The 26,555-nt window shown below is 36.5% G+C and overlaps 1 protein-coding gene across 11 annotated transcripts in view; it reads left to right on the forward strand.

The window, feature by feature from the left end:
* LOC127837992 (zinc finger protein 729-like) overlaps window positions 1-26,555 on the forward strand; it is a 462,677-nt gene that overhangs the window by 12,113 nt on the left and 424,009 nt on the right. For 8 of the 11 annotated variants that reach the window (XM_052365459.1, XM_052365456.1, XM_052365467.1 and 5 more), the window contains exons 3-10: window positions 1,065-1,927; window positions 2,781-2,921; window positions 3,105-3,202; window positions 3,890-4,001; window positions 5,705-5,781; window positions 6,493-6,684; window positions 8,248-8,413; window positions 9,796-11,567. The exons of 2 other annotated variants lie outside the window; for them this stretch is intronic. In XM_052365459.1, coding sequence (XP_052221419.1) covers window positions 1,147-1,927; window positions 2,781-2,921; window positions 3,105-3,202; window positions 3,890-4,001; window positions 5,705-5,781; window positions 6,493-6,684; window positions 8,248-8,413; window positions 9,796-11,567 — 3,339 coding nt within the window. In that variant the 5' untranslated portion in view covers window positions 1,065-1,146. The remainder of the gene's footprint in view (window positions 1-1,064; window positions 1,928-2,780; window positions 2,922-3,104; window positions 3,203-3,889; window positions 4,002-5,704; window positions 5,782-6,492; window positions 6,685-8,247; window positions 8,414-9,795; window positions 11,568-26,555) is intronic. One more of the 11 variants, XM_052365455.1, reaches the window with a different exon arrangement.

Genomic DNA, 26,555 nt, shown 5'->3' on the forward strand with positions numbered 1-26,555 from the left:
GGCCAGACGCGAATGGATCCCCCAGAACACTGAACGTCTCATCCAGCAACCACCTCTTACATGATGACAGGAGCTCTAGTTGTTTGTGTGTGGCGAACACCATGTGGCGAACGGTATCACAGTAGACATCTGCCACAAGAAACTCAATGCACTTTAGAAAGTCCATGTCAATCTCAAAGTTCAAGTCACTTGGAGGTTTGGCTCGAATTCTCTCACAGGCGCGACTTGCCTGCCTGGCCAAACTTCCCAACTGGAACGAACAGTTGGTTCGAGTCATTACACCGCTTCTCAACTCCTATAATAGTCAGACTATTGTAGGGTTGATCACGGGCTTAACCTGAACACTGATCCTCACTTTATTTAGCAATGCTGTTTCTGGTTAATGGGAATGTTGCTGGGGACCACTAGCAAACACATTTCCTTTTTGAATAACTGACGCATAACACCTACACTTGGCACTTGTCACCGAACATGACCAAAACACTGATTTCTTTTGTGTCTTTTTCTGGAAGTATCTAAACCCATCACTTCCCACTAACAAGGGTTTTCCTTTCTTTGTCCCTTCTTCGCATACTTTAAACACAACCTCTGTCTCTTCTAACACAGTAGTCAACAATGGTTCCGGCTGGATGTTGTCTTCTTCTGTTTCTAGTTCTTCATTTATAGTGCCATCAACGTTGAAAGGGACTACCAGTGGGTCAATCTCAGTTGCATTCAGTGTAGTCCATCTCAGTGTCTTCATTTGTGTCGTTAGTTGAGTCAGAGTACATCTCAGTGTGATCGTTCGTGTAGTTGTTAGTTAATTCAGAATCCAACTCTGTAGCATGGTTGTTAGTTGAGACAGGGTCCATCTCAGTAGCATCACTAGTGGTGTTATTGGAGAACCGTCTGTACGACGAACGTTGTGCTATAGTCGTCGTTGGGATTTCTTCTCTTACACTGCATACATGTAAAACGGATGTCTGCTCTATTCCGTATAGCCGTGAAATATTCATCTCTGGTTATGCCTGTAATTTTAAGGTATTAAAGATATACATGTACTGCCTATTCTGTATTATTTTTAGAATGACGCGTACATAGAGAAGTGCTCTTCTGGCAGCCTCCAAAGAGTTCACAATAAGAAAACAAAAGACAGAAAGCAATACCATGGAAAGTGACATGGAAAGCGAGAGTGCGATTATAAAGGAATTCGATTCCTCAACCCAAACTAGCGTAAACACTATGTCTGCTAGGGTAAGTGTGGTGACCTTAAATTTAGACCGAAAACTAGGTGACTTTAATTGTGTTTGCGTCAAAATTGAGACTGATGAATGTGCCCAATCAGAACAGGTTCTATGGGAAGAGAGACAATCAGATTGCAACAAACAAGATGGCTTCAATGTAGTACATGAACAAACAGGATGCTTTCAGATTGATCAAGATTACACCAAACAAGATGACTTCACCTCTGAATGTGTTAAATCAGAACAGACAGAATATGAAATTATGCAACAAGATGTCGACAATTCTGTATGTGTGAACAGAAACACGATTGCCAATTTAAATGCATATACAGCACAAGATGAGCTCCATTTTGTATGTGGGCCAACAAAACAGTTTTTAAATCCAAATACAGACCAGAGTTATATAACAACGAATGACCTCAATTATGTATGTGGTACAACTAAGCAGTATGTAAATACAGATATGGACAATGGAAATAGAACAGAAAATGATCCCAATGCTTTATGTGATTATTCAAACGCAATCGAGGATCAAGCTCAAGTGGCCTACCTTAATTCTGTATTTCTGACAAGGGAAGAGATTGAGTTTTCAAATGTTGACCAATATTGTGCTAGATCAACTGTGGGTGGAGAGACAATTCAAAAGGACCTTTACTCAAACCTTGATGTTCATAGACATTCAAACTTCGAAAAAGATGACTCAGGTATTTTTATTTTTAGCTCACCTGAGCACAATGTGCTCATAGTAAGCTTTTGTGATCGCCTTTTGTCTGTCGTGCGTCCTCGACTGTTGGCTCACAGGGCTAGCACTGACATTCGCCATGTGAGCCATTTGCAAAAGTAATGAGAATGTTGAACATTGCCTTTGGTACACATTAGAGGTCACATTTATTCTGCAATCTTCATGAAACATGGTCAGGAGATTTTTCCCAATGATATTTTGGACAAGTACAAAAATGGCTCCGGTTGGTTTAAAAACATGGCCACCAGGGGGCGCAACTTTTTTCCTAAGTTATTTGGCTATAGTGAAACCTTGTAAACACTAGAAGTCACATGTATTGTCCAACCTTCACGAAACTTGGTCATAATATTTGTTTTTATGATATCTTGGATGAGTTTGAAAATGGTTCTGGTATGTTGAAATACATGGCCACCAGGGGTCGGGGCATTTTTCCTTTTATGGCTATAATAAAGCCCTGTAAACACTCTAGAAGTCACATTAATTGTCCAACATTCATGAAACTTGGTCAGAACATTTGTTCCAATGATATGCTGTTTGCAAATAGCCATTTTCCCTTTGCTTCTGAGAGAGAAAGGGTTAAAAGATTGGAAAAGAGCCTTGTGGTTGAGTGGGAAACTGTTGTACCTGTTGAACATTTTTATATTAGATACATTTGTTTCACAATTAAACCTTTTTGTGAAGACTGGACAATCTGATCCAAGATGACAGTTCACACACATGCAATGTTTCTTCATTTCTTATGTCTTTCTGTTATGATGCATTTGGCAGGGAGGACTCACCAGTAGTTTATTATCATTTAAATTTTGAATCTTCAGATGATGACTTTGTAGAGATATTCTTGGAAAGAGACAAAAGGAAAAGTGAGAGCTGTCATTCAACTCTTGCGGAACCAAAGAGATTTTTATGTGAAGATTCATCCAGTGACGTGGTCCAGCCAATGAGTCTTTCAGCAAGAGGTAGTGAAGATTGATTTATCTAGTTTTTAGATTCAATACTTCTGGGGGGGGGGGGTACGTGTAACTCAAACTCATGAATAATGAATATAAAAAGTCACAAAAAATATTGTTTTGGCTAAAACAAGGGTGTCGAAAAACTAATGTAGTATTTACTGTAGTTTAATTTTAATGATATGTTTGCAGATAGTGAAGAGAATGCTTCGTCAAGGACTGCCCCCCTTTCTCTGAAACCAGTTAAGATGAAATTTAACGAAAAGGGTGACAGAGTGAAGAAAGTTAAGGTACATATAAGTTAGCGGTATTTTTTTTCCTTCTTTATCGCAACGGCAGAAAGGAAGGTATTAAGCATTGCGTTGTTCCATACGTATGTGTGTCCGTCATTCATGAAGCTTTTGTTTCCAGTCTATCTTTTACTACTGGTTGGATCTTGCTCAATTGTTCACAGTTGAAGGACATTCATGTGTGATGATCATAAGGTAAAAAAGATTTGCTGCAACCAGTTTTCCCCGCATTATGGCTGTTTGGCAGAATTTGCTCAAACTTTCACTACTGGATTAACCTTAATGTGTAGACGATGGTAAAGAATTTTTAAAAAATGCAAAAAACGCGTTGATCAGTATTTGCGGAATAAATGTCTGATGTCTGTTTTATATGCTTGGGAGTGATGGTGGCACATAGGTTCGCTGACGGTAAAGAATAAAAAATTGTGGTGACCAGTATTTGCGGAATAAATGCCCTGTGTCTGTTATTTTTTATGCTCACACTTTATGAGGGGAATATTGGGGGGGGGAGCCATATAGATTCCTCAAGGACGTCCCTAGCATATGAACTTGTGCAAATCCATATTTTGGTTTGGATATTTTTGACAGAACATTGAGTTACTACTCCTTTTTTCCCCCATAACTAAACAATTATTGCTGATAGAAAGCTGATACTGAACATACATATTTACATATTACCTATTGCAGAGAATGAAGAAAGCCAAGATCCCAGAAAAAGACAAGACTGAGTACAGTCTTCAAGAGAGGAACCTGGCTAGCTGTATGAACCTTGCACCTCGAGTTAATGACCAGTTTCTCTGTAAGCTCTAGAACTAAATATCCATTAACATGCACTAGAAAGTCTTACTAAAGACCAACAAACATAATAATCAATTTTAATCATGTTTCGCTTCCTGAGAACTTTTAGTTAGTTTAAACCTATTTATTTTAGCTCTATTGCATCAAAAGCCTAAGGCTTATTTGAAACGCTGTCGAGTCTGTTTCCTGAGACTAGTACCTTGTGTCTTTGAGAGAGATCTTAAGAACGCTCCCACATTGGAGATCAAACCCATGAACTCCCGGTCGCTAGGCGGACACTATGTCCACTACGCCATGGCGACCTTTACAAAATGAGCTATTGTGGTTAGTCTTAAATCAGGTGTCATGTGTTGTTCATTGTCAACATTTGGCTTGTTACCACTCTACAGGAAAAAGTTAAATCAATATTGATAAAACTTTGTCAGTATATTTATATTGAAACCATGGTAGAACCTTGGTCAAGCAGGTTAAAAACTAAGCTTATTGGTTGAATCCTAGAAAATATGTCTTTCTACTCTAGAAGGCACATGTATGAATCAATCTTGATGAAGCTTGGTGAAAATGCTAAACTTTGCAATATTTGAAGTCAAAATGGGTTAAGCTGAGTGAAAACTAGGTCACCAGGTCAAATTTTGAAAATCTTCTAACATTTAAAGCCTTGTTTAAGATTCAATCCTGATTAAACTTGGTCAGAATGTTTATATATAACAATATCTAAGCCAAGTGGAACTAAGGATGAAGTAGATTTAGAACTAGGTCACTGGGTCAATTTCAGGAAAAACCTTGTAACCATATGTGTCTTGTTCTGTGAAAGCTGGTCATAATGCATGTGCGTAAAGTGTCGTCCCAGATTAGCCTGTGCAGTCCACACAGGCTAATCAGGGACGACACTTTCCGCCTAAACTTGATTTCGGTAAGGAGGGACTTTCTTGAAACTAAAAATACAATAAAAGCGGAAAGTGTCATCCCTGATTAGCCTGTGCGGACTGCACAGGCTAATCTGGGACGACACTTTATGCACATGGATTAAGCCCAGTTTTGTCAGAACATGACTCATATGAGAAGCCGCTTTAATAGTCAATCTTGAAGAACCATGGTCAGAATGCTCATCTTGACAGTAGCTAGTTAGAATTGCAGTCAAATAAAGTCAAAAATTATGTCCCCAGGTCAAATCTGAGAAAAATAGAAATAACACTTCAAATGCCTCATTTGTGGCTTTTTTGGATTAAACTTGTAAATGTTTTTCTTGACCATATCTAGGCCTAAAGTAAAACTATGTCACAGGAAGAAACAAACTAAGTAACTACCGGAAGGTCAAATGATTGACCTATTTTAACAAATGTACCTTGATCTCAGGTGAGTACTTTATAGTATTCATGGCTCCCTCGTTATGCTTCTGGGTTCAGATGAGGTTATATTTACATTTCTGTCAGATTATGTGTTTCACATAACTTAGAAAGAAAAAAGAACCGTTGATGAAACCATATGAGTCGTATTATGTGAACTGAGGAATCTGGGAATAATAATAATATATGGTGTTATGACACAAAGGCTGTCTTTCAGATATGTTTCTTACTTAGCAGTTTGATAATATTCATAATGCATAATACATATTAGTGGTTTCTTTTAATCCAATGTTCAAGTGCCTGACATTAGTCTTTTACTTTGTTTGGTCATTGCCTTGTGTTCATTTTGCTATCTTAGACTGTGGAGAATGCAACACGGAGTTTGAAGGGGACTGCCCTATCCATGGACCCTATGACTACATACAGGACAAAGAGGTGAAGCTGTGTTCATTTTAAAAGCATAAACTACATGTGGTACCGTAGAGAAAATAAGGGAAAAACAAACTTATTAGTTTAGGCTTATGAGACTGTTATTTGAGATTTGTATTGCTGGTTATGATTGTAAGAACTTTTCATTGTTTTAATGTATGTCAATATATTTAAGATATGCCTTAAATATGCCCTTAAAGGGCTTAAAATATCATATCTGGTATAATACATTACTTGAAAGAAGTTGTTTAGTTTTCATATTACAGTATATTCGGCAATAAATTTTACTGGGTACAGGTACGAGGTAACTACATTTATACTAAAAGTAATGCCAGTAGATTAATCATCATCGTCACGTGGTAAACCCAGGAATGCAAGTCGTGCATGCAAAGTGATTTGTTTATATTTTATAAATAAAAATATCAATCTACTTGCGTTATTTATAGTTTGTATATCGCTATGTCACCTATTTTCTCGAGGTACTTTCTATTTCACATCACGAAATTTTATTACCAAATGAACTGAAAATATGAACTTTTTTCAAGTTATGTAATATACCAGTCATGATATTTTAATCAATATAAACTAATAATTGTAAAAAAAATACAGTATTTTAGAACTTTTTTTTTTCGTCATTCATGGTTGACTGTCCCTTTAATATTCTAATACAAAAATGTTTTTCCAGTACATTCTCATATACCTTAATATTAACTGCAGGTGCCAGAAGGTGCCCCACTTAAAGCTGACCATACGGTGCCAGATTGCCTTGAAATCAAAACGTCCAAAATAGTTGGAGCTGGTCTTGGAGTTTTTTCCAAGGAGGGACTGGAATCCAGGGTCATGTTTGGACCGTATGGGGGCGATATCGTTGCTGACAACCAGAAGTCAGGATATTCCTGGCAGGTAAAGGTGAGGTTATGCTTAGCTTGATGCATAGATACCTTTTTTAGCTTGAAATGGGTTATTTCATTAAGTCTAAAAGTCTTGACAATAAAGAGCTGCATTTTCAACAAATTCATTAGCTATCTAGCAGTCTATAAAGGTTTTTTTTTGTGTATTATGCCACCACATTGTGGGAGGCATTTAACATGGTACTTGTCAGTCTGTCCCTCAGCATGTCTGTTCACCAGGAAGCTTGTAATTTCAACTTTTAACTACTGGGCGGATCTCGTGCAAATTGTTTAATGACTAACTTGTAGATGATACTGAAAAAAAGTATTGGGACTAACAGGAGTATGGACAGGATTAAGGCCCTTTGTCTGTTTTATAAGTCCTGACACATGTGTCTTCTCTGTAACTATTTGGTGAATCTTCCTCAAACTTTCAAAGATGAATGACCTAAATGCATAGATGATTGCAACGAAATGAACTTTGGCTGCAGCGAGTTTTGGCAGAATTATGGCATTTGTCTGTTTTACACATCTTTAATTGCTGGGTTGATCTAGTTCAAGTTTTCACAGTTGAGGTATCTTTATTTTCTGGAGATAATTGTCATGAGATATACTTTTTCTGTGACAATGTTTTGGCAGAGTTAGGGCCCTTTGTCTGGTTTACCACTGTAGAATATATAGTTTCAAACTTAAGTCTTCAATGCCTCGTAGTGCTTGGCAGATTTTGCTCAGACTTTGAGAGCTGATTGTACTTAGTGTGTAGATTATTGTTAAGAGAGTAATTTCAACTGCAACAGTTTTGGCTCAATTATGGCATATTTTCTATTTGTCTGTTGTAGAAATAATATTGATTTGTCCGTGTCCAAACATGTTGTTTTGCCATTAATATCTGTGACGCATTTCAAGTTGATTTAACTATTTTGTGTTCTATATAATCATGCTGGCATGAATAGATTTTACACATCTTGTGAAATTGATTCATTCATTATAATCCCCCCCCCCTATAGGCTTAGGGATATTGTTTTGGCGTTGTCCGTCCGTCTGTCTGTCCGACTTTCCCTCCGTCCGTCCGGCACTTTTGTGTCCAGAGCCATATCTTGGAAGTGCTTTGGCGGATTTCATTGAAACTTGGTATGAGTATATATATGGATAAGAGGATGATGCATGCCAAATGGCATTGTACACCATTTTTTAATAACAGAGTTATGGCCCTTTGTATCTTAAAAAAATGCTTTTTTAGCAGTGTCAAATATAACACTTTTGTATCAAGAAGCATATTGGCGGGGGATATCAATTCAACGAATTTGCTTGTTTAAAATTAGTGTGCAATTCAAGGATGTGAATTACTATACTATTTTACATGAATGAAACTTAAAAATGAAGAACAAATTACTAAGTCTGTTTGTGCTGATGAAAATAGTGTATGATAACTGCCACTATTAAGTTTAGAATTGCATTGTTTGGCATTCTAGTCTAAAAATTGAATTTGCTCTTAAAAACTTGGTGTATAAGGTATCATGTTTTCTTGTGTATCCATCTTGTTTAGTTGTTGTTTTTGATGGTAAGATTCTATGCAATTCAGACCTTAAAGGAAGGCAAACCAAGCCATTTTGTGGATGCCCAGAACAAGGCCACCTCTAACTGGATGAGATACGTGAACTGTGCAATGACAGAGGCAGATCAGAACCTTGTTGCGTTTCAGTACAAAGGAGGCATCTATTACTGCACATTGAAGCCATTTTCACCAGGTATACAGGCATGAAGTATGACTAAAAATATGTGATATTCAATGAAGTTTTGTCTGATTAGAGCAGTCTCACCTTGGCAATACGGGTTCAATTCCCTGAACCAGCGAATATGAGTTTGCTTGCATGTTCCCATACAGGAAAGGTGTGGTTTTCTCCGGGTTCTCTTGAGTTTCCCCACAGCTCAAGGCATCACCAATATTAAATACTTTGGGTATTAGATTAATAGTTGGACATTGGAGCTGTAATTCAAACTTCTCAAGTCTGAAATTTGTCTGAGATTCACTCCAGGACCTTGCATACAGCAGCCTCAGACCTTTTAAACGTCAAGATATGAGCACGTTTTTTTCTGTCCTTCACACTTTTGGTTCCATCGCCAATAAGTTTTTGAATGTTAAAATATATTTCCTATTATGAGCTATGTTTAACAAAATGTGTTTGGCTAACAAAGAATATTACATGCCCTAATTTGTAAGATAATAAATATTTGTTGTCTAGGTTTTTATGACAACAAAAGAAGGTTTGCATCAAAAAAAGTATTGAAAGTAGAAAATGTAAATTCTTTTGAAATCATCCCTGTTTTCAGTGTGCCTTCCAGTGTTACATCGCTAGTTTATGTGGATATAAAATCACATATTTTTTCAAAACTTCTTCAAATGTTTTCTTCCTCTTTCTAAAACTGTAAGTAATTGATGTGAGCTTTGAATTGCTGTAGAAATTTATCAAATCAATGCATGTTTATTTTTCAACAAAAGTTGGAAACAAAGAGATGTAACAAAAAATGTCTGGCCAGAAAAAAAACGTGCTCACATACACAACAATGCTTTTGACTATGTCTTGTTGGATATGAGGCTATTTAATTTGTGAACAAATAAACAAATAATTGGGCTGTGCTCTGTGAAAACGGGGTTTAATGCATGTGTGTAAAGTGTCGTCCCAGACGACATTTTCCGCTTTAAGATATTTTTCATTTAAAAGTAGTATGCTGTTAGCAAAAATCCAGTTTAGGCGGAAAGTGTCGTCCCTGATAAGCCTGTGCAAACTGCACAGGCTAATCTGGTACATCACTTTACGCACATGCATTACACCTTTTTACAGATTGAGGCTCAATTGTTTGTTTTTACACCTTGCCTTTCTAGGCTACCATTCCATTTAAAACATAAAAAAAATACAAATAGCAATAAAACATAAATAACTATAAAAAAATGCTTGACTTAAAACCTGTTCTTCAATTACTAATAATTTAATGTAATAAAATTAAAGCACATGTTCGTTTCCAGAAAGCAATGTGTGGTATAATTCACATTTGTGACAATGTCTAGTTAAGGTATTGATTGTTTCTATGACATTAAAAAAAAAACTTGTTCATATTTCTGTTGCTACAGGAGAGGAACTATTGGTCTGGTACGGAGATGAATTCGCCAGAAAACTTGGCCTCATCAGAGACAGAAACATATGCAGTTATTATTGTGAGGAGTGTGATTTTGCGTGTAAACAAAGTGGTCATTTGAAGAGACACATGAGGATACATACAGGAGAAAGACCGTACAAGTGTGAGGAGTGTGATTTTGCGTGTAAACAAAGTGGTCATTTGAAGATACACATGAGGATACATACAGGAGAAAGACCCTACACGTGTAAGATGTGTGATTATGCATGTAAAGAGAGTATTTCATTGAAGACACACATGATGATACATACAGGAGAGAGACCGTTCAAGTGTGAGGTGTGTGATTATGCTTGTCACCAGAGTGATACCTTGAAGACACACATGATGATACATACAGGAGAAAAACCGTACAAGTGTGAGGAGTGTGATTTTGCTAGTAAACAAAGTGGTGATTTGAAGAGACACATGAGGATACATACAGAAGAAAGACCGTACAAGTGTGAGGAGTGTGATTATGCATGTAACGATAGTGGTAACTTAAAGAAACACATGAGGATACATACAGGAGTAAGACCGTACAAGTGTGAGGAGTGTGATTTTGCATGTAACGATAGTGGTAACTTGAAGACACACATGAGGATACATACAGGAGAAAAACCGTACAAGTGTGAGGTGTGTGATTTTGCGTGTAAACAAAGTGGTCATTTGAAGATACACATGAGGATACATACATTAGAGAGACCGTACAAGTGTGAGGTGTGTGATTTTGCATGTAAACAAAGTGGTGATTTGAAGAGACACATGAGGATACATACAGAAGAAAGACCGTACAAGTGTAAGGAGTGTGATTATGCATGTAACGATAGTGGTAACTTGAAGAAACACATGAGGATACATACAGGAGTAAGACCGTACAAGTGTGAGGAGTGTGATTTTGCGTGTAACGATAGTGGTAACTTGAAGATACACATGTGGATACATACAGGAGAAAGACCGTACAAGTGTGAGGTGTGTGATTTTGCGTGTAAACAAAGTGGTCATTTGAAGAGACACATGAGGATACATACATTAGAGAGACCGTACAAGTGTGGGGTGTGTGATTTTGCGTGTAAACAAAGTGATCATTTGAAGAGACACATGATGATACATACAGGAGAAAGACCGTACAAGTGTGAGGAGTGTGATTATGCATGTCACAATAGTGGTAACTTGAAGAAACACATGAGGATACATACAGGAGAAAGACCGTACAAGTGTGAGGTGTGTGATTTTGCGTGTAAACAAAGTGGTGATTTGAAGACACACATGATGATACATACAGGAGAAAAACCGTACAAGTGTGAGGTGTGTGATTTTGCGTGTAAACAAAGTGGTGATTTGAAGAGACACATGAGGATACATACAGAAGAAAGACCGTACAAGTGTGAGGAGTGTGATTATGCATGTCACAATAGTGGTAACTTGAAGAAACACATGAGGATACATACAGGAAAAAGACCGTACAAGTGTGAGGTGTGTGATTTTGCGTGTAAACAAAGTGGTGATTTGAAGAGACACATGATGATACATACAGGAGAAAGACCGTACAAGTGTGAGGAGTGTGATTATGCTTGTAAAGAAAGTGGTGTTTTGAAGATACACATGATGAGGATACATACATTAGAGAGACCATACAAGTGTGGGGTGTGTGATTTTGCGTGTCAACAAAGTAGGTCATTGAAGACACACATGATGATACATACAGGCGAGAGACCGTACAAGTGTGGGGTGTGTAATTTTGCGTGTCAACAAAGTAGGTCATTGAAGACACACATGATGATACATACAGGCGAGAGACCGTACAAGTGTGAGGAGTGTGATTATGCATGTAAACAAAGTGGTAATTTGAAGATACACATGATGAGGATACATACATTAGAGAGACCATACAAGTGTGGGGTGTGTGATTTTGCGTGTCAACAAAGTAGGTCATTGAAGACACACATGATGATACATACAGGCGAGAGACCGTACAAGTGTGAGGAGTGTGATTATGCATGTAAGCAAAGTGGTAATTTGAAGACACACATGATGAGGATACATACATTAGAGAGACCATACAAGTGTGGGGTGTGTGATTTTGTGTGTCAACAAAGTAGGTCATTGAAGACACACATGATGATACATACAGGCGAGAGACCGTACAAGTGTTAGGTGTGTGGTTATGCATGTATCCAGAGTGATTGCATGAAGAAACACACAAAGAAACATATTTGGTTGTACCATAGTGACCATAGTGATAATTTGAAGAAACGCATGAGGATACATACAGGAGGTGTGTGGCTATCCATGTATCTTTGGGAGGAAGATGTTTAAAAGTTTTATGCGTGTGGTTATCCATGTATCTTAGGGAGGAAGACTTTAAATTGTGTTAGGTGTGTGGTTATCCATGTATCCATGGGAGGAACACTTACAAAAGTGTTAGTTGTGTGGTTATCCATGGAATTAAGACTCTAAAGGTTTTTAGGTGTGTGGTTATCCATGTCCCTTGAAAACTTGAAGAGCACACGAGGATAAACAAGAATATAAGAGAAGCAAGAGCTTAATCATTAACATATAACAAAATCTCTGAAACCAGTAGAGACCAAGTGACGTACGTTATTTTACATGACTTTATGACACAATAAATCATTGCTTTGTTAGAGCTGCATTCAATTTAAATTTGTATTTACTTGTCCATTGGTTTTTACAATTTAATATGAACAGTGACTGATGCGCACACATCTCCTTACCTGCTTTGCCCATCTTCAATTTTAAAATCTCCGTCGCATAATTCACTATACACTTCACTTTGGAAAAATGGCGTACTGTTGTTCATATATCACATGAGTTTCATTATGAAGGCAATTAAGATGTTATCAATAAGGTCGCGCACGGTGGAAAACAGGGCGGCGGCCTTTGAAAAGGGCAGTGTGGCGCTGATTTGCTTTGAAAGGGGCAGCGAGGCGCTTCAAAAAAGCGGCGTGACGCCGCGCCACGCTAAAACGGCCTGGATAAAACACTATTCATACAATGTAATTTGCATTTAAAGAGATACTTTTTATGCCCCCGGTAGGGTGGCACATAGCAGTTGAACTGTCCGTCAGTCAGTATGTCAGTCAGTATGTCAGTCTGTCCGTCCGTCCGAAAAAACTTTAACATTGGCCATAACTTTTTCACTATTGAAGATAGCAACTTGATATTTGGCATGCATGTGTATCTCATGGAGCTGAGCATTTTGAGTGGTGAAAGGTGAAGGTCAAGGACATCCTTCAAGGTCAAATGTCAAATATATGGCGTCTGTCAATCCGAAAACTTTTACCTTGGCCATAACTTTTTCAATATTGAAGATAGCAACTTGATATTTGGCATGCATGTGCATCTCATGGAGCTGCACATTTTGAGTGGTGAAAGGTGGAGGTGAAGGTCATCCTTCAAGGTCAAATGTCTAATATATGGCGTCTGTCTGTCCGTCCAAAAACTTTAACATTGGCCATAACTTTTTCACTATTGAAGATAGCAACTTGATAATTGGCATGCATGTGTATCTCATGGAGCTGAACATTTCGAGTGGGGAAAGGTGAAGGTCATCCTTCAAGGTCAAAGGTCAAAAAAAATATTCAAAGCAGCATTCTCATGAAGCTGCACATTTTGAGTGGTGGGGAATTCAAGGTCAAGGTCATCCTTCAAGGTCAAAGGTCAAAAAAAAAATAAAAAAATTTCAAAGTGGCGCAATAGGAGGCATTGTGTTTCTGACGAACACATCTCTTGTTTATCTTATTTAGATAAAGAGCTTTCATTATCATTGAGAGCAGATGGCGGAGTACTTAAATTTGGGTTAGTTTAAACTCGCTTCCGTTTATAGGGGTTTGCATAACATAAGTATTGCCTTTCAGTAATAGGTGTTTTGTTGAATACTTGAATGTCATTTATGACATGTAGATAATTGCCTTGTTCATTCTTACCTTTTTCGAGGTTTGCTAAATATTTGTTCAAGTTTTTTTTCATTGTGTTCTACGTGTTATACTCGCGCTCTTTGGATTATTCCATCAAGATTTTTATGGATAATGTCTTTTTACACTTGCTTTGAATGATTTCACTTTTCATAATGGTTTTGCCAATGGTATTTGTGTTATGTAATTGTCTGTCAAATGTGTCAAGATCATATAGTGTTTTTCTTCTTTTGCATGTTTTTTTTACGTATAAATTTAAATGAGGCGTTTATTCTTGTTTATGTAATATTGTGTAAGTTACCTTTTAAAATCTCCAATAAAGTACTTTGGTTTGCAACCGTGCGTTTTGTCTCGTGTTTTATTTGAGCTCGATAGTGTGCAGGGCTCAACATTAACGGTTGTCCTATTGCCCCTGGCAATGAAATGTTGGGTCCAGGCAAGTTACTTTATAATCTAGTTGTCCGCCTGGGCAAGTGCAAAAAAGACCAAAGCATTTAATTTAAACTTTAATTAGACTTTAATTGCTGTAATCATTTTGTTAAATGTGCAAAAATAAAAAAGGTTTTGTGGTGTATCATTTTGATTTTTATTAAAAAATATGAGGTTAACAGTTAATGTGATATTTCATGTTTGGGCAAATGGCTTTACGTTCAGGGTAAGTAGATTTACTAAGTACATGTACTTGCCCGGCAGGGCAAGTTGGTTTTTAGGTTAATGATAAGCCCTGGTGTGCATATAATACAATGCACATATATAAATACTTATGTTCCGTAGTACTGGTAAACCAGCTAGCCCAGGAAAAAAAGTGTTGAGTTTGTTAACCCTTTGAACGCTGAAACCAGATTTTGAAGGCCTTTGCAAACAGTTTGGATCCAGATGAGACGCCACAGAACGTGGCATCTCATCAGGATCCAAACTGTTCGCTATTCTGATAGTTTTCTTTGAAAAAAAATCGAAGAAAATGCTAATTTTAGAAATTTAGCAGACGACATTTTAGCAGACGACATATTTCCAAGCATGCAAAGGGTTAACAAACCATGATATTAATGAAATACTTTTTGAAAACGGCCATAAAAAAACTAAACAAATTAACAAACACTGTTTGAGGACCTCATGTGATCTGCTACTTCTCATAAAACAACTAAACAAAACAACAAACACTGTTTGAGGACCTCATGTGATCTGCTACTCCTCATAAAACAACTAAACACAGCAACAAACACTGTTTGAGGACCTCGTGTGATCTGCTACTCCTCATAAAACAACTAAACAAAGCAACAAACACTGTTTGAGGACCTCTTGTGATCTGCTACTCCTCATAAAACAACTAAACAAAGCAACAAACACTGTTTGAGGACCTCTTGTGATCTGCTACTCCTCATAAAACAACTAAACAAAGCAACAAACACTGTTTGAGGACCTCTTGTGATCTGCTACTCCTCACAAAACAACTAAACAAAGCAACAAACACTGTTTGAGGACCTCTTGTGATCTGCTACTCCTCATAAAACAACTAAACAATGCAACAAACACTGTTTGGGGACCTCTTGTGATCTGCTACTCCTCATAAAACAACTAAACAATGCAACAAACACTGTTTGAGGACCTCTTGTGATCTGCTACTCCTCATAAAACAACTCAACAAAACAACAAACACTGTTTGAGGACCTCTTGTGATCTGCTACTCCTCATAAAACAACTCAAGAAAACAACACTGTTTGAGGACCTCTTGTGATCTGCTACTCCTCATTCAAATCATTATGATCACCTTGGCATACTAGTTTGCAAAAAGTTACCAAAAGTGTCCATATGCCAAATATGCATGCTACAGCTACCAATCTATTCCACGCAATTTAACAGGCCAGGCAAATTATAGTACAAACTGACCCAGAAGTTTTCAGGGGCCATGACAGCTAGTGTTATTTAACATTTTTTTCCCAACTTATGTGAGTTTCCTAAATAAATAAGGTAGGAGTTCTGGCACACACTCAGGGTCTTACATAATGCAGCCTTATGCGCGGAAGAACCTCATAAACTTGATTTACACACTTTCAACTCATTTTCAGTGAATCACACTTGCATACTGTTTATATGTGTACTTATTATTTTACCTTTAATTGCATGCATGCTGTCATATATATTTAAAGAGACTTTTTAACATGGCTAAAAGACAATTTTAAAAGATACGTCCTGGATTCAAAAACAACTACATGCATTATATTCAAACAAGCAAAATAACACTCCTGTCTGAAACATATGTTAAGAATATTTGTTCTTTTATTGATAAGTCATAAATCAAAATCGGAAATATCGTTAAAAAAGCATGTGTTATGCGTTATTCTTTACATTTGCATTTATAATGGACAAACAACCATTCAATATCAAAACCTGCGTTTTGTAATGGAAGCACGTTATCTATTCATTTTAGTGGTCCCAGGTTCTAGCTTAAGGGCAGGCACATTTTTTAATTCTATCGTTTTTACTTGTTAGCTCACCTGAGCACAACGTGCTCATGATGAGCTTTTGTGATCGCCTTTTGTCCGTTGTGCAGCGTCAACATTTGCCTTGTTAACTCTCCAGAGGCCACACTTATTGTCAAATATTCATGAAATATCTTGGATGAGTTCGAAAATGGTTAGGTTTGCTTGAAAAACATGGCTGCCAAGGGGCGGGGCATTTTTTCTTATAAGGCTAAATATGGCTATAGTGAAATCTTGTTAACACACTAGAGGCCACATTTATTGTCTCATCTTTGAGATTATTGGACTAGTTCGAAAATGATGCCGGTTGGTTAAAAAACATGACCGCCAGGGCGAGGCATTTTTCCTTATACATGTATTGGGGCCCCGGCTACAATAGACATGGGTCCGCAACTGCACTTATATTGGGACCATGGCTAAAATAGACATGCGTCTGCGATTGCAATTATATTGAAACCACAGCTGCAATAGACATTGGTCTGTGGTTGCAATTATATTTCCCATCGCGAGCTCAATAAGATATTGAAAGCGGCTTCAATAGACATTGAGCCGCGGCAGAAAGTGGAATGGGGAAGCGGCCTTGAACAAGAAACCAACATACATGTCGGAAATCGGCGGATTACTGCTTTCACGGTTATTGAATACGGGAAAAGTTGAACTGTATTTCAATCTCATACAAGTGTTTAAATGGTTTATACAATAGATCAATAACCATAGGACAGCCAAAGCGGCACAAACATAATCCGCGGCTACGCCACGGCCAGATTATTAGTCCGCGGCGGCCGAATCGTGTGTTCACGCGTCGTATCGCCGTGGCACTCGGCATCGATCCGCGCAACGACGCCGAGTCTGTATTAACCTCGCGTACTTTCGCGGAGTAAATCCGCCGCATACGTACGCGGCGGATCGAGTGAAAAGATATCCACCTACATGTACATACATGTATGTGTAGCGTAGATTTAATTACGCGCAGCTGTTTATATTTCGTTCGCTTATTATAATTAAATTTGTAATCCGAAACACACTTCCGAATTTTAATGCTAACGCGTCCTTTGGCAAATTCTAGCGTCAAATAAACACTGCTAAAATATCCTTTGTTTCATAAAATGCGCGCGAAAATTATGCAGACATGTAGAACGTCGTTTGGAAAGTTTGGGTGTATTTTGTGTTGTATAAATACATGAACATCACGTCAGGCGTAAATCGCGTGTTCAGTGGAAAAAAACCGCCCCGATTAGACGTTATTTCATCATCTCTATAAATAGTAACAAATGCCAAAATGTATTTGATACTTAAGGAAATATCGAGAATGTTTGTGTATCGTAAATATTTACTAGCATTTGCTTTAAAACTGGAATATACGGGATTATCGGGTAATTAGTAGCGATATTAACTGTATAATATGAGCAAAATAAAACGTATTTATATACGCATATTCAAACAATAGTTATAATAAGCTGATAATTAACAAAACAACAAATACGTCGTCACCGTCTTGATTATTGATGTGGCTTCAAACTGCTAATTTTCTCAGCTAAAATATAATAGCAGAATCAACATGCAATTAATTTATAAATCCACCATATGCTGGAGCTTTGACCACATGTATGTGCGAAAACATAATTACGTGACCTTGTTTATGTGTGAAATACATACACTACGGGCGGGAAACAAACTTAATTGGCCAGACACATTAACCATGCTTACATGTATATGCTAATACAATCCGCGTACAATAAATATATTATGATTTTAATTATTATTATAATTGTTCTTTCAAAATTTGTTAACTACATGTAACTAATATTTTTAAAAAGATTTTTTATTTCATGATGCGCATCGACTCGGCATCATGTCGCGGATCGCGGAATGCCTCGGCGGACAGATGCGAAGTTTCGCGGCGAAATGCGACTTGCCGCCGCATACTGACGCGGCTTCAACGACTGACGCGGCATCGACTCGTTTCGCCTTGCCGCCGCGGATCGCGAAATACGTTTGTTCCGCTTTGGCTGTACTGTATACAAACCATCGATGCCTTGAGACCGAAGAACCTCGTGAAGAATTACCCTTCCCGAAAAAGTGTGTAAAATGCGCATTTAATGCGCATTTAATGCGCATAAAACGCAGCGGTATTGGCACCGTATTATTCACTTTACCAAGTGCATTTTTCTGTGCAAAAAAGTGTGTTTTTTCTGCATTTTTCACTCAAAAAATACACTTTTCAAGTGTATTAATGCGCTTAAGTGTATTTTTAAGTGTATTTAAGTGTACTAAAGTGCTCTAATATGCTTCAGTTTTATTTGTTCCCCAGAAACTGCACTTCAAGTGTATTTAAGTGCATTTTAACTGCGTTAATTAAGTGCATTAATACACTCATGTGTATTTTTTTTATACTAAAAAATACGCTCAAGCGTATTTTTGAGTGTATTAGTGCACTTAAAATACACTCAAGTGTATTTTATAAAAAAATACGCTCAAGCGTATTTTTAAGCGTATTAGTGCACTTAAAATACACTCAACTGTATTTTATAAAAAATACGCTCAAGTGTATTTTTAAGCGTATTAATGCACTTAAAATACACTCAAGTGTATTTTATAAAAAAAACACGCTCAAGTGTATTTTTAAGCGTATTAGTGCACTTAAAATACACTCAAGTGTATTTTATAAAAAATACGCTCAAGTGTATTTTTAAGCGTATTAGTGCACTTAAAATTCACTCAAGTGTATCTTTTTAAAACGAGTATTTTTAAGACAGATAAAGATACACTTAAGTGTATCTTTGAAAATTGAGTATTTTAAAGATACATTCATTTGGATATGAAAAGTGACCAGTTTAAATATGAACTGAAACAAGTACAGCAAATAAACTTTGTAAATAAACATATTTATTAACATTAAATAACATATCTACATTCAACGAAATCACAGCATACGATCAGGCATTTTTACAAAGGTTAAATAATCATTTTAACTTATGTGGGTTGTTTAATTTTATGAGCAGACAAATTTCAACAATAAGACCATTAATATAATGTGAAGATAAGAAATAATTCAGTACAAGCCTGCTATTAAAGACATTGCTGTCCTTTAACTTCAGTTATTTCCTATAGTGTTCTGATTAAGTCAAATGATTAAAAATACACAGAATATTAGAGTTATACTTATTTTTAAGAAGATACACTTGTACAGAAAGCGTATTTTTGGCAAATAAGAAGATACACTTAAATGCACAAAAATGCACTTCTTGCATAAAAAGATACGCTTTGTCTACAAAAGATACACTTGTTTTGAAAAAGATACACTTCTTAGATAAAAAAGTACAGAAAAATACGCTTGAAGAAAATGAAGATACAGAAAAAATGCACTTTAGTGCACTTACTAATGAAAAAGGTGCAGAATTAATACACTTTTAATACACTTTTAGTAAAAAGCGCAGAAAAAATGCACTTTTTTAAGCGTATTTTGGTAAAAAGCGTATTTTATTTTGGGAAGGGTATTGGCAACGTCCTTTACCTGGAGTATATATCCGTTCTATGCACATTGTATAAAGAGACACACTTATAAGTAAAGCCAAAACATTTGCAATAAAACATTGCGATTCAACAGAAAACATCAGTCATTCATAAACTTTTATTTCTTAAAGTAAAACTCGGAATGCAAGATCAATTATCACAAAACAAGTGGACAGTGCAATGAACAGTAAACAAGCTGTTAACAGATACAACAGATCAGGTAGAGTACACAGCAATATGAAAGCCAACATATAACATGGCAAAATATTACAATAAAATTTAGAAACAATCAATTTACATACCACTGTAGATTTTGAAATACAAAAAATGTTCAATACATTTGGGGCTTACATCATGCATAAAAAAGTTGAAATCCGGTCTACACTTCTTTTGAAAAACCATTCTCATTATTAGGTACAACGTTGATCCATTTTATGGACTAATGGTAATTTTGATTAGATAATAAGAGTAGATACGGTATGCAATTTAAACTATTTTCAGCTTTGCTTGTACATGGAAATTAATAGGGTTTTGAAAACCGTAACCCTAAATCTCATTTGGGAGCAAGTCTATGTTCACTGGATCAGTAAATAAATCCATTTAACAGCAGTAAAAAATAGCATATGAACTTTATTAAACGTGGATAAGGTATGGGTTTTAAATACATAAATAAATATGCAATAAAATAAATAGTTGGACGGAGTTTTAAAGTAAACACAGTTCAAGGATTACACAGTACAGGTAGTTTTTTTTTACTTCTGAGAAGATGAATTTAAACAAAAAACTCAGAACGCATTAAACTAAACTGCATTACTGGCACCAGAAATTCAGTGCAAAATCAGACACTATTAACCATAACTGTTATATCATTTTTTCAATGTCAGCACACATATAAATTATAAGAGTGTATGTACATGTTTCACACATTTTTTTATCAATTGTAAAGAATATTGTTAAACCAAACATATATGTGGTTAATTTTTTATTGTGATAACCACACAATAATCAGGTAACAAGTGTTTTATCCATTTACATTCATAAACAATTATGTATCAATACACACATTGAAAAATGAAATAATCTTTAAGATAAAAATAAATTAACAGCAGCAATATTTAAACATACACAACTGAACTAGTTTAAAGTCAAATTAACCTAACTTATGAAAGAACATGAACAAACAGAGACCTTGTTCTTTGACTTATTGTTTCAAGCTTAAACAATATGAACATAAGAAACCTTATCAAAACAATCAAACTTTCAATTTGTCATTTCACATATCTGGTTATTTAATGGAAATGTTAAAATTTGAAACATTATAACAAGGCATATACAAGGCACATATATTGGTACAATATAGTATAAACAAGACTATTGCCAAGCAATATATGTCCCCTACCGGCTCCACCATTGTCAGAATTATTTTTTTGTTGCCATAGCAACCAGAATTTTTGATGTAGGAACAAAATAAAATGATGTGCATAATGTCCACATTGCCATCTAATCGTGTTTCAAGTTTCGTGAAAAAATATTAAGAACTTTAAAAGTTATCGCAGGATCCAGAAAAGTGTCACAGACTCACAGACTCACGGACAGACACACATAGAGCAAACCATAAGACCCCTCCGGTGAAACTGGAAGGGGACAATTAAAACCCTCACATTTTCTCAATTACACAGCCGAGTGATGGTCTGCCATTTCATTCTTAAATAAGGCTTCATCTTTGCTTACACACTATTAAAACAGTACAGTAAATACAAAAATACTGATTATCAGAGTTCAATGTATAATTTACTCTCTTAACAATTCAAAACATATGATGCTTTTCTTACAAGCAAAAATACAAGACATTCAAGGGTTTTACAAAGTCAATATAAAACTAAGCAAAACTTTCAATGGCAAATAACGTAATATTAATAAGATGCAAACTAATGTTAGCAATATTATAACAGAACCAGAAACGAGGCAACGCCATGAAGACAGGTTTTTAAGCATTTTACCAATTAATTAAAATCAATTTTCCTGCCTGTGCATACGAAAACTAGGTATGCATGTAAACTACATAAACACCCAATTTCAACACAATACCTCCATCTTAACTAAAAATACTGAACAGCAGCGCGTTGTATATTTTATGAATCAATTACCATGACCAGAAGGCCCCAATGCAACCCCAAAATAGGTTTGCATGTAAGCAACATACAAACACAATGAGCACAAAACCTTCCTCAAGATATTGAATATAAACTCTTTGCCAATTTTAGTTTGTTTTTGTTTGTTTTGTTTAATGTTGTGTTTGCTGCTTTTTACCATACTTGAATTAGAGGTTGGAGAGAAAGGCTGTAGAAAGGATTTCACGAACCCAGAACACTCCACACACCGGATGTGTCCGGCCTGGGGTTTGAATCTGCCATTGTCAAATTTGTAGTCCAGCCCTCTACCAGCTGAGCTTGCTAGCCCAGTCTATTTTAAGAACAGTGGCCTTGACTTGACTGGCCCTAAATGCCATCCCAACCTATACCTGCATGAAGCTTAAAGGGATCTTTTCACGCTTTGGTAAATTGACAAAATTGAAAAAGTTGTTTCAGATTCGCAAATTTTCGTTTTAGTTATGATATTTGTGAGGAAACAGTAATACTGAACATTTACCATGGTCTAATATAGCCATTATATGCATCTTTTGACGATTTTAAAACCTAAAAATTATAAAGCGTTGCAACGCGAACGGTTGAATAATTTGGAGAGTTCTGTTTTTGTCGTTAAATTTTGTGAAACTACGAAGATTGCTTATATAAGGTATAAAATACTTCAAATATATGTACTCGGCGGAATAGCTCAGTAGGCTAAAGCGTTTTTACTTCAGGACTCTGGCAGGACTCCAGGGGTCACTGGTTCGAACCTGGTCCGGGCAATGTTCTTTCCCTTTTTTTAATTTTATTATGGATTTTTTTACTGGAGCTTTTACGATCCAATGTTTACATTTATCGATATAAAGCATTTAATGAATAAGTTAAAAAATGCCAAAATCTGTGAAAAGGCCCCTTTAACTACACACAAAATGTCATCACAGCATCTTCATCCTAACTCAACCTATTAAGCAGAAAGGGTCTTTCTGTTTTTGAGTAACACTGACCTTACCACGACCCCACTGCCCCTTAATGAAGTCTTCAAAATATTTCCATCTTACACTTTAGCTATCCAGCAGCACTGTTTTCTATATTTAGCAACAGTGATGTTGACCCAACTTGCCCAAAATGTGTGGACAATGAAATTAATAATCATATTTTTTGGGTCAGATCTGATATTACAACTTAACCCTATAGCATGATATGCATCCATGTATTTAGTTTCTATCTGCAGTACCTTACAATAACAATTAGGATAATCTACGAAAACCTGCAGTGGCTGTTTACATATCACAAACTAAATGTAAGCAGTGAATAACCTCTTAAATAGTTTTTGAACACATATTACAAGATCCCACCTTAGAATAGCACATCTTGTAACAACTGCATACATTCAGGCCTTTTCCGCTCTATTTTGGGAAAACGCCACACTGGAATTTTGGGAATTTCGCGTCGTGAAAAACCCCATTTGAGAAAAAAATTAATCGCAAAACTGGCTCAATTGGGAAAAATAATCCATTTAAATAGTGTTGCTTATATTTTAAAGAAGCCGTTAACTGGTAAATAACGACTATTTTGATAACATTTTATTAAAATAAAAAAGTAATATTATGAACATGTGTGATAAGCGCAGTTTTTTTATGTCTGATTTTGTCCTTTTTTGAGGTGAAAAAATCCCCAACATGCTTGATTTCACAAATACTAGTCTTCGTTGGGAGTTTACATTATCGGAGACGACTCTCCGAAAAGTTTTTACAATTCGTCCATATTCATTTAAATGTATGTGGATGTAATACGGCTAAGAATTGTTCAGAACAAATAAGCGACATAACATAACACTCTCTAATTTTATTTACGATCGTTCTTCAACAACAGAAACAAATAACATCAACGGCGTATACCTTTTGCAAGTTATTTATTGTTTCTCATTGAATACGTGCACCGTGTGATATTTTGGATTACAGTTTTTCATGTGACAAAATTGATCATTTGAATATTTGCAAAAGACGATGGACATGAGCTGCTGTATACAAGTAAATACCATTTTGTACAAGTACATGTTTATTTTCAATGCATTTATCACTATTCAAAGTTTAATGAAACGATCGTCTTGGACCGTAAGGTAAAATAAAGCATACATTAATTGCTACATTGGGCAGTCATTGTTAAATAAGCGAATCTTTAAGTAACCGTGATTGACTGTCGTCTCTTGGTTGACTGTCCTCGCATATCAAAAAATTCAATGCTCGGTCTCTTTCGCAGACGCTCCTTTTAATCAGCAAACCCTCTCAAAGTCATCATGGTTTACCGTCGTTGTCATCCAGAGATTGGGTCTTGGTTGAAAACGAGTCAGCAGCCAGTGGGTGTACAAAGTACCGTTGTCAGCGTAATGGATCCCGGACCATGCGGCCGTGGAGTTTGAATTTCCGTACAAGTCGTTGCTAAAGGCAACAACACAGCCAACGATTGTCGTGCCGTTGTCGGGCTTCAAGTATTTCCCCGAAAGTTCATAGAATCCGTCGGCTTTTTCCGACCGCCGTGAAATATGTGCCGTCGATATGTCCGCCGACGCAGGTGAATTTCATGACGGACTGGAGCTGTTCCCGCCATACACCCGCGATTCCACACTCGTTTTGATGATCCGGTACAGCATATCGCAGAAGCCTGTAAATGACATATCGAAATAAATACTCACTGCCTAATTTATAAGAACTGTAACGAGCATTTTGCACTCGTATCTTGATATCCATATACATAATATTATGGAAATACTAAAAGTCAATATTATGATAGTTTTACTTTGGTATATTATTTTTTTATTGGGCCTCTTACACTGGAAAGTACAGACGCAGTTGCGACTGATTACTCAGGTACTGAAGATCTTACCGAGCGGGTTTGTCCCTGCTGATTACAGTGTACATTAACATTTTTACCAGCATATATGTATGGCACTATTAAATTACATATATGATGTTTACGTTGTGCATAGTCTTTAAATGGATTGAAATAAATACACTGTAAAATATGTAGATCTTTTCTAAAAAAGACGACATGTTGCACTTTAACTCAACCTATTTTCTTAGATTCTTTGTGTTACTATGTATTAAATAAACACCATGTTGAAATAAAGATCATTGACTATAAGCAGTTTTATCATATATTTGACAATAACGTCAATATTTAGTTTTTTCCTGATATTTAAACAATTTTAATGAAATTAATGTATTTTATGTCAATTAGTTACCATAGCAACCGCTGTATTCAAATGATTGCTTTTGTTCACACATAAAATGTAAAAATCATGGTCAGTGTAGCTAATGCATTGAATATATATGTATCCATTGAATGGCCTTACATGTGGACGGATCATGACATTGTATGCTAATAGATAAACTTTTAAAAATGTATGTATTTCCGAGTTTTAATAAGTACCAAAACTGCACACATTCCTTGTTAGCTCCACTGGCCTAAGGCCAGCGGGGCTTATGTCATGGTCCTGTGTCCGTCGTGTGTGCGTCCGTGCGTGGCGTCCGTGCGTGCGTGCGTTAACTTTTTCTTTAAACATCTTCTCCTAAACTACTGGTCCAAATCTGATGAAATTTCTCAGGAATGTTCCGGTGGTGAACCTCTTTCAAATTTCTTCAAATTATGCCTCTGCCCCGGGGATTCAAAAATTGAAAATTTGCTTATATAAGGCCTATTTTGTGCAAACTTTATAAATCTTCTTGTCCATAACCATTAGGCCTAGGGCTACCAAATTTGGTATGTATTGACATCTTATAGTCCTCTACCAAGTGTGTTCAAATTATGCCCCTGGGGTTAAATTTGACCCTACCCCGGGGGGTCAAAACATTGAAAATTTGCTTATATAAGGCCTATTGTACAAACTTTAAAAATCTTCTTGTCCATAACCGTATGGCATAGGGCGACCAAATTTGGTATGTAGTGACATCTTATTGTCCTCTACCAAGTTTGTTCAAATTATGTCCCTGGGGTCAAATTTGACACTGCCCCGGGGGGTTAAAAATTGAAAATTTGCTTATGTAAGGCCTATTTTCTGCAAACTTTAAAAATCTTTTTGTTCATTACCATTGGGTCTAGGGCTACCAAATTTGCCATGTAGTGACATCTTATAGTCCTCTACCAAGTTTGTTCAAATTATGCCCCTGGGGTTAAATTTGACCCTGCCCCGGGGGGTCAAAACATTGAAAATTTGCTTATATAAGGCCTATTTGTGCAAACTTTAAAAATCTTCTTGTCCATAACCGTATGGCATAGGGCTACCAAATTTGGTATGTAGTGACATCTTATTTTCCTCTACCAGTTTGTTCAAATTATGCCCCTGGGGTCAAATTTGACCCTGCCCCGGGGCTTTAAAAAGTGAAAATTTGCTTATATAAGGACTATTTTGTGCAAACTTTAAAAATCTTCTTGTCCATAACCATTGGGCCTAGGGCTACCAAATTTTGTATGTAGTGACATCTTATAGTCCTTTATCAAGTTTGTTCAAATTATGTCCCTGGGGTCAAATTTGGACCCTGCCCGGGGGGTCAAAAAATTGAACATTTGCTTATATAAGGCCTATTTTGTGCAAACTTTAAAAATCTTCTTGTCCATAACCATTGGGCCAAGGGCTACCAAATTTGGTATTTAGTGACATCTTAT

Source organism: Dreissena polymorpha, chromosome 7 (genome assembly GCF_020536995.1).
Source record: "Dreissena polymorpha isolate Duluth1 chromosome 7, UMN_Dpol_1.0, whole genome shotgun sequence".
NCBI lineage: Eukaryota > Metazoa > Mollusca > Bivalvia > Myida > Dreissenidae > Dreissena > Dreissena polymorpha.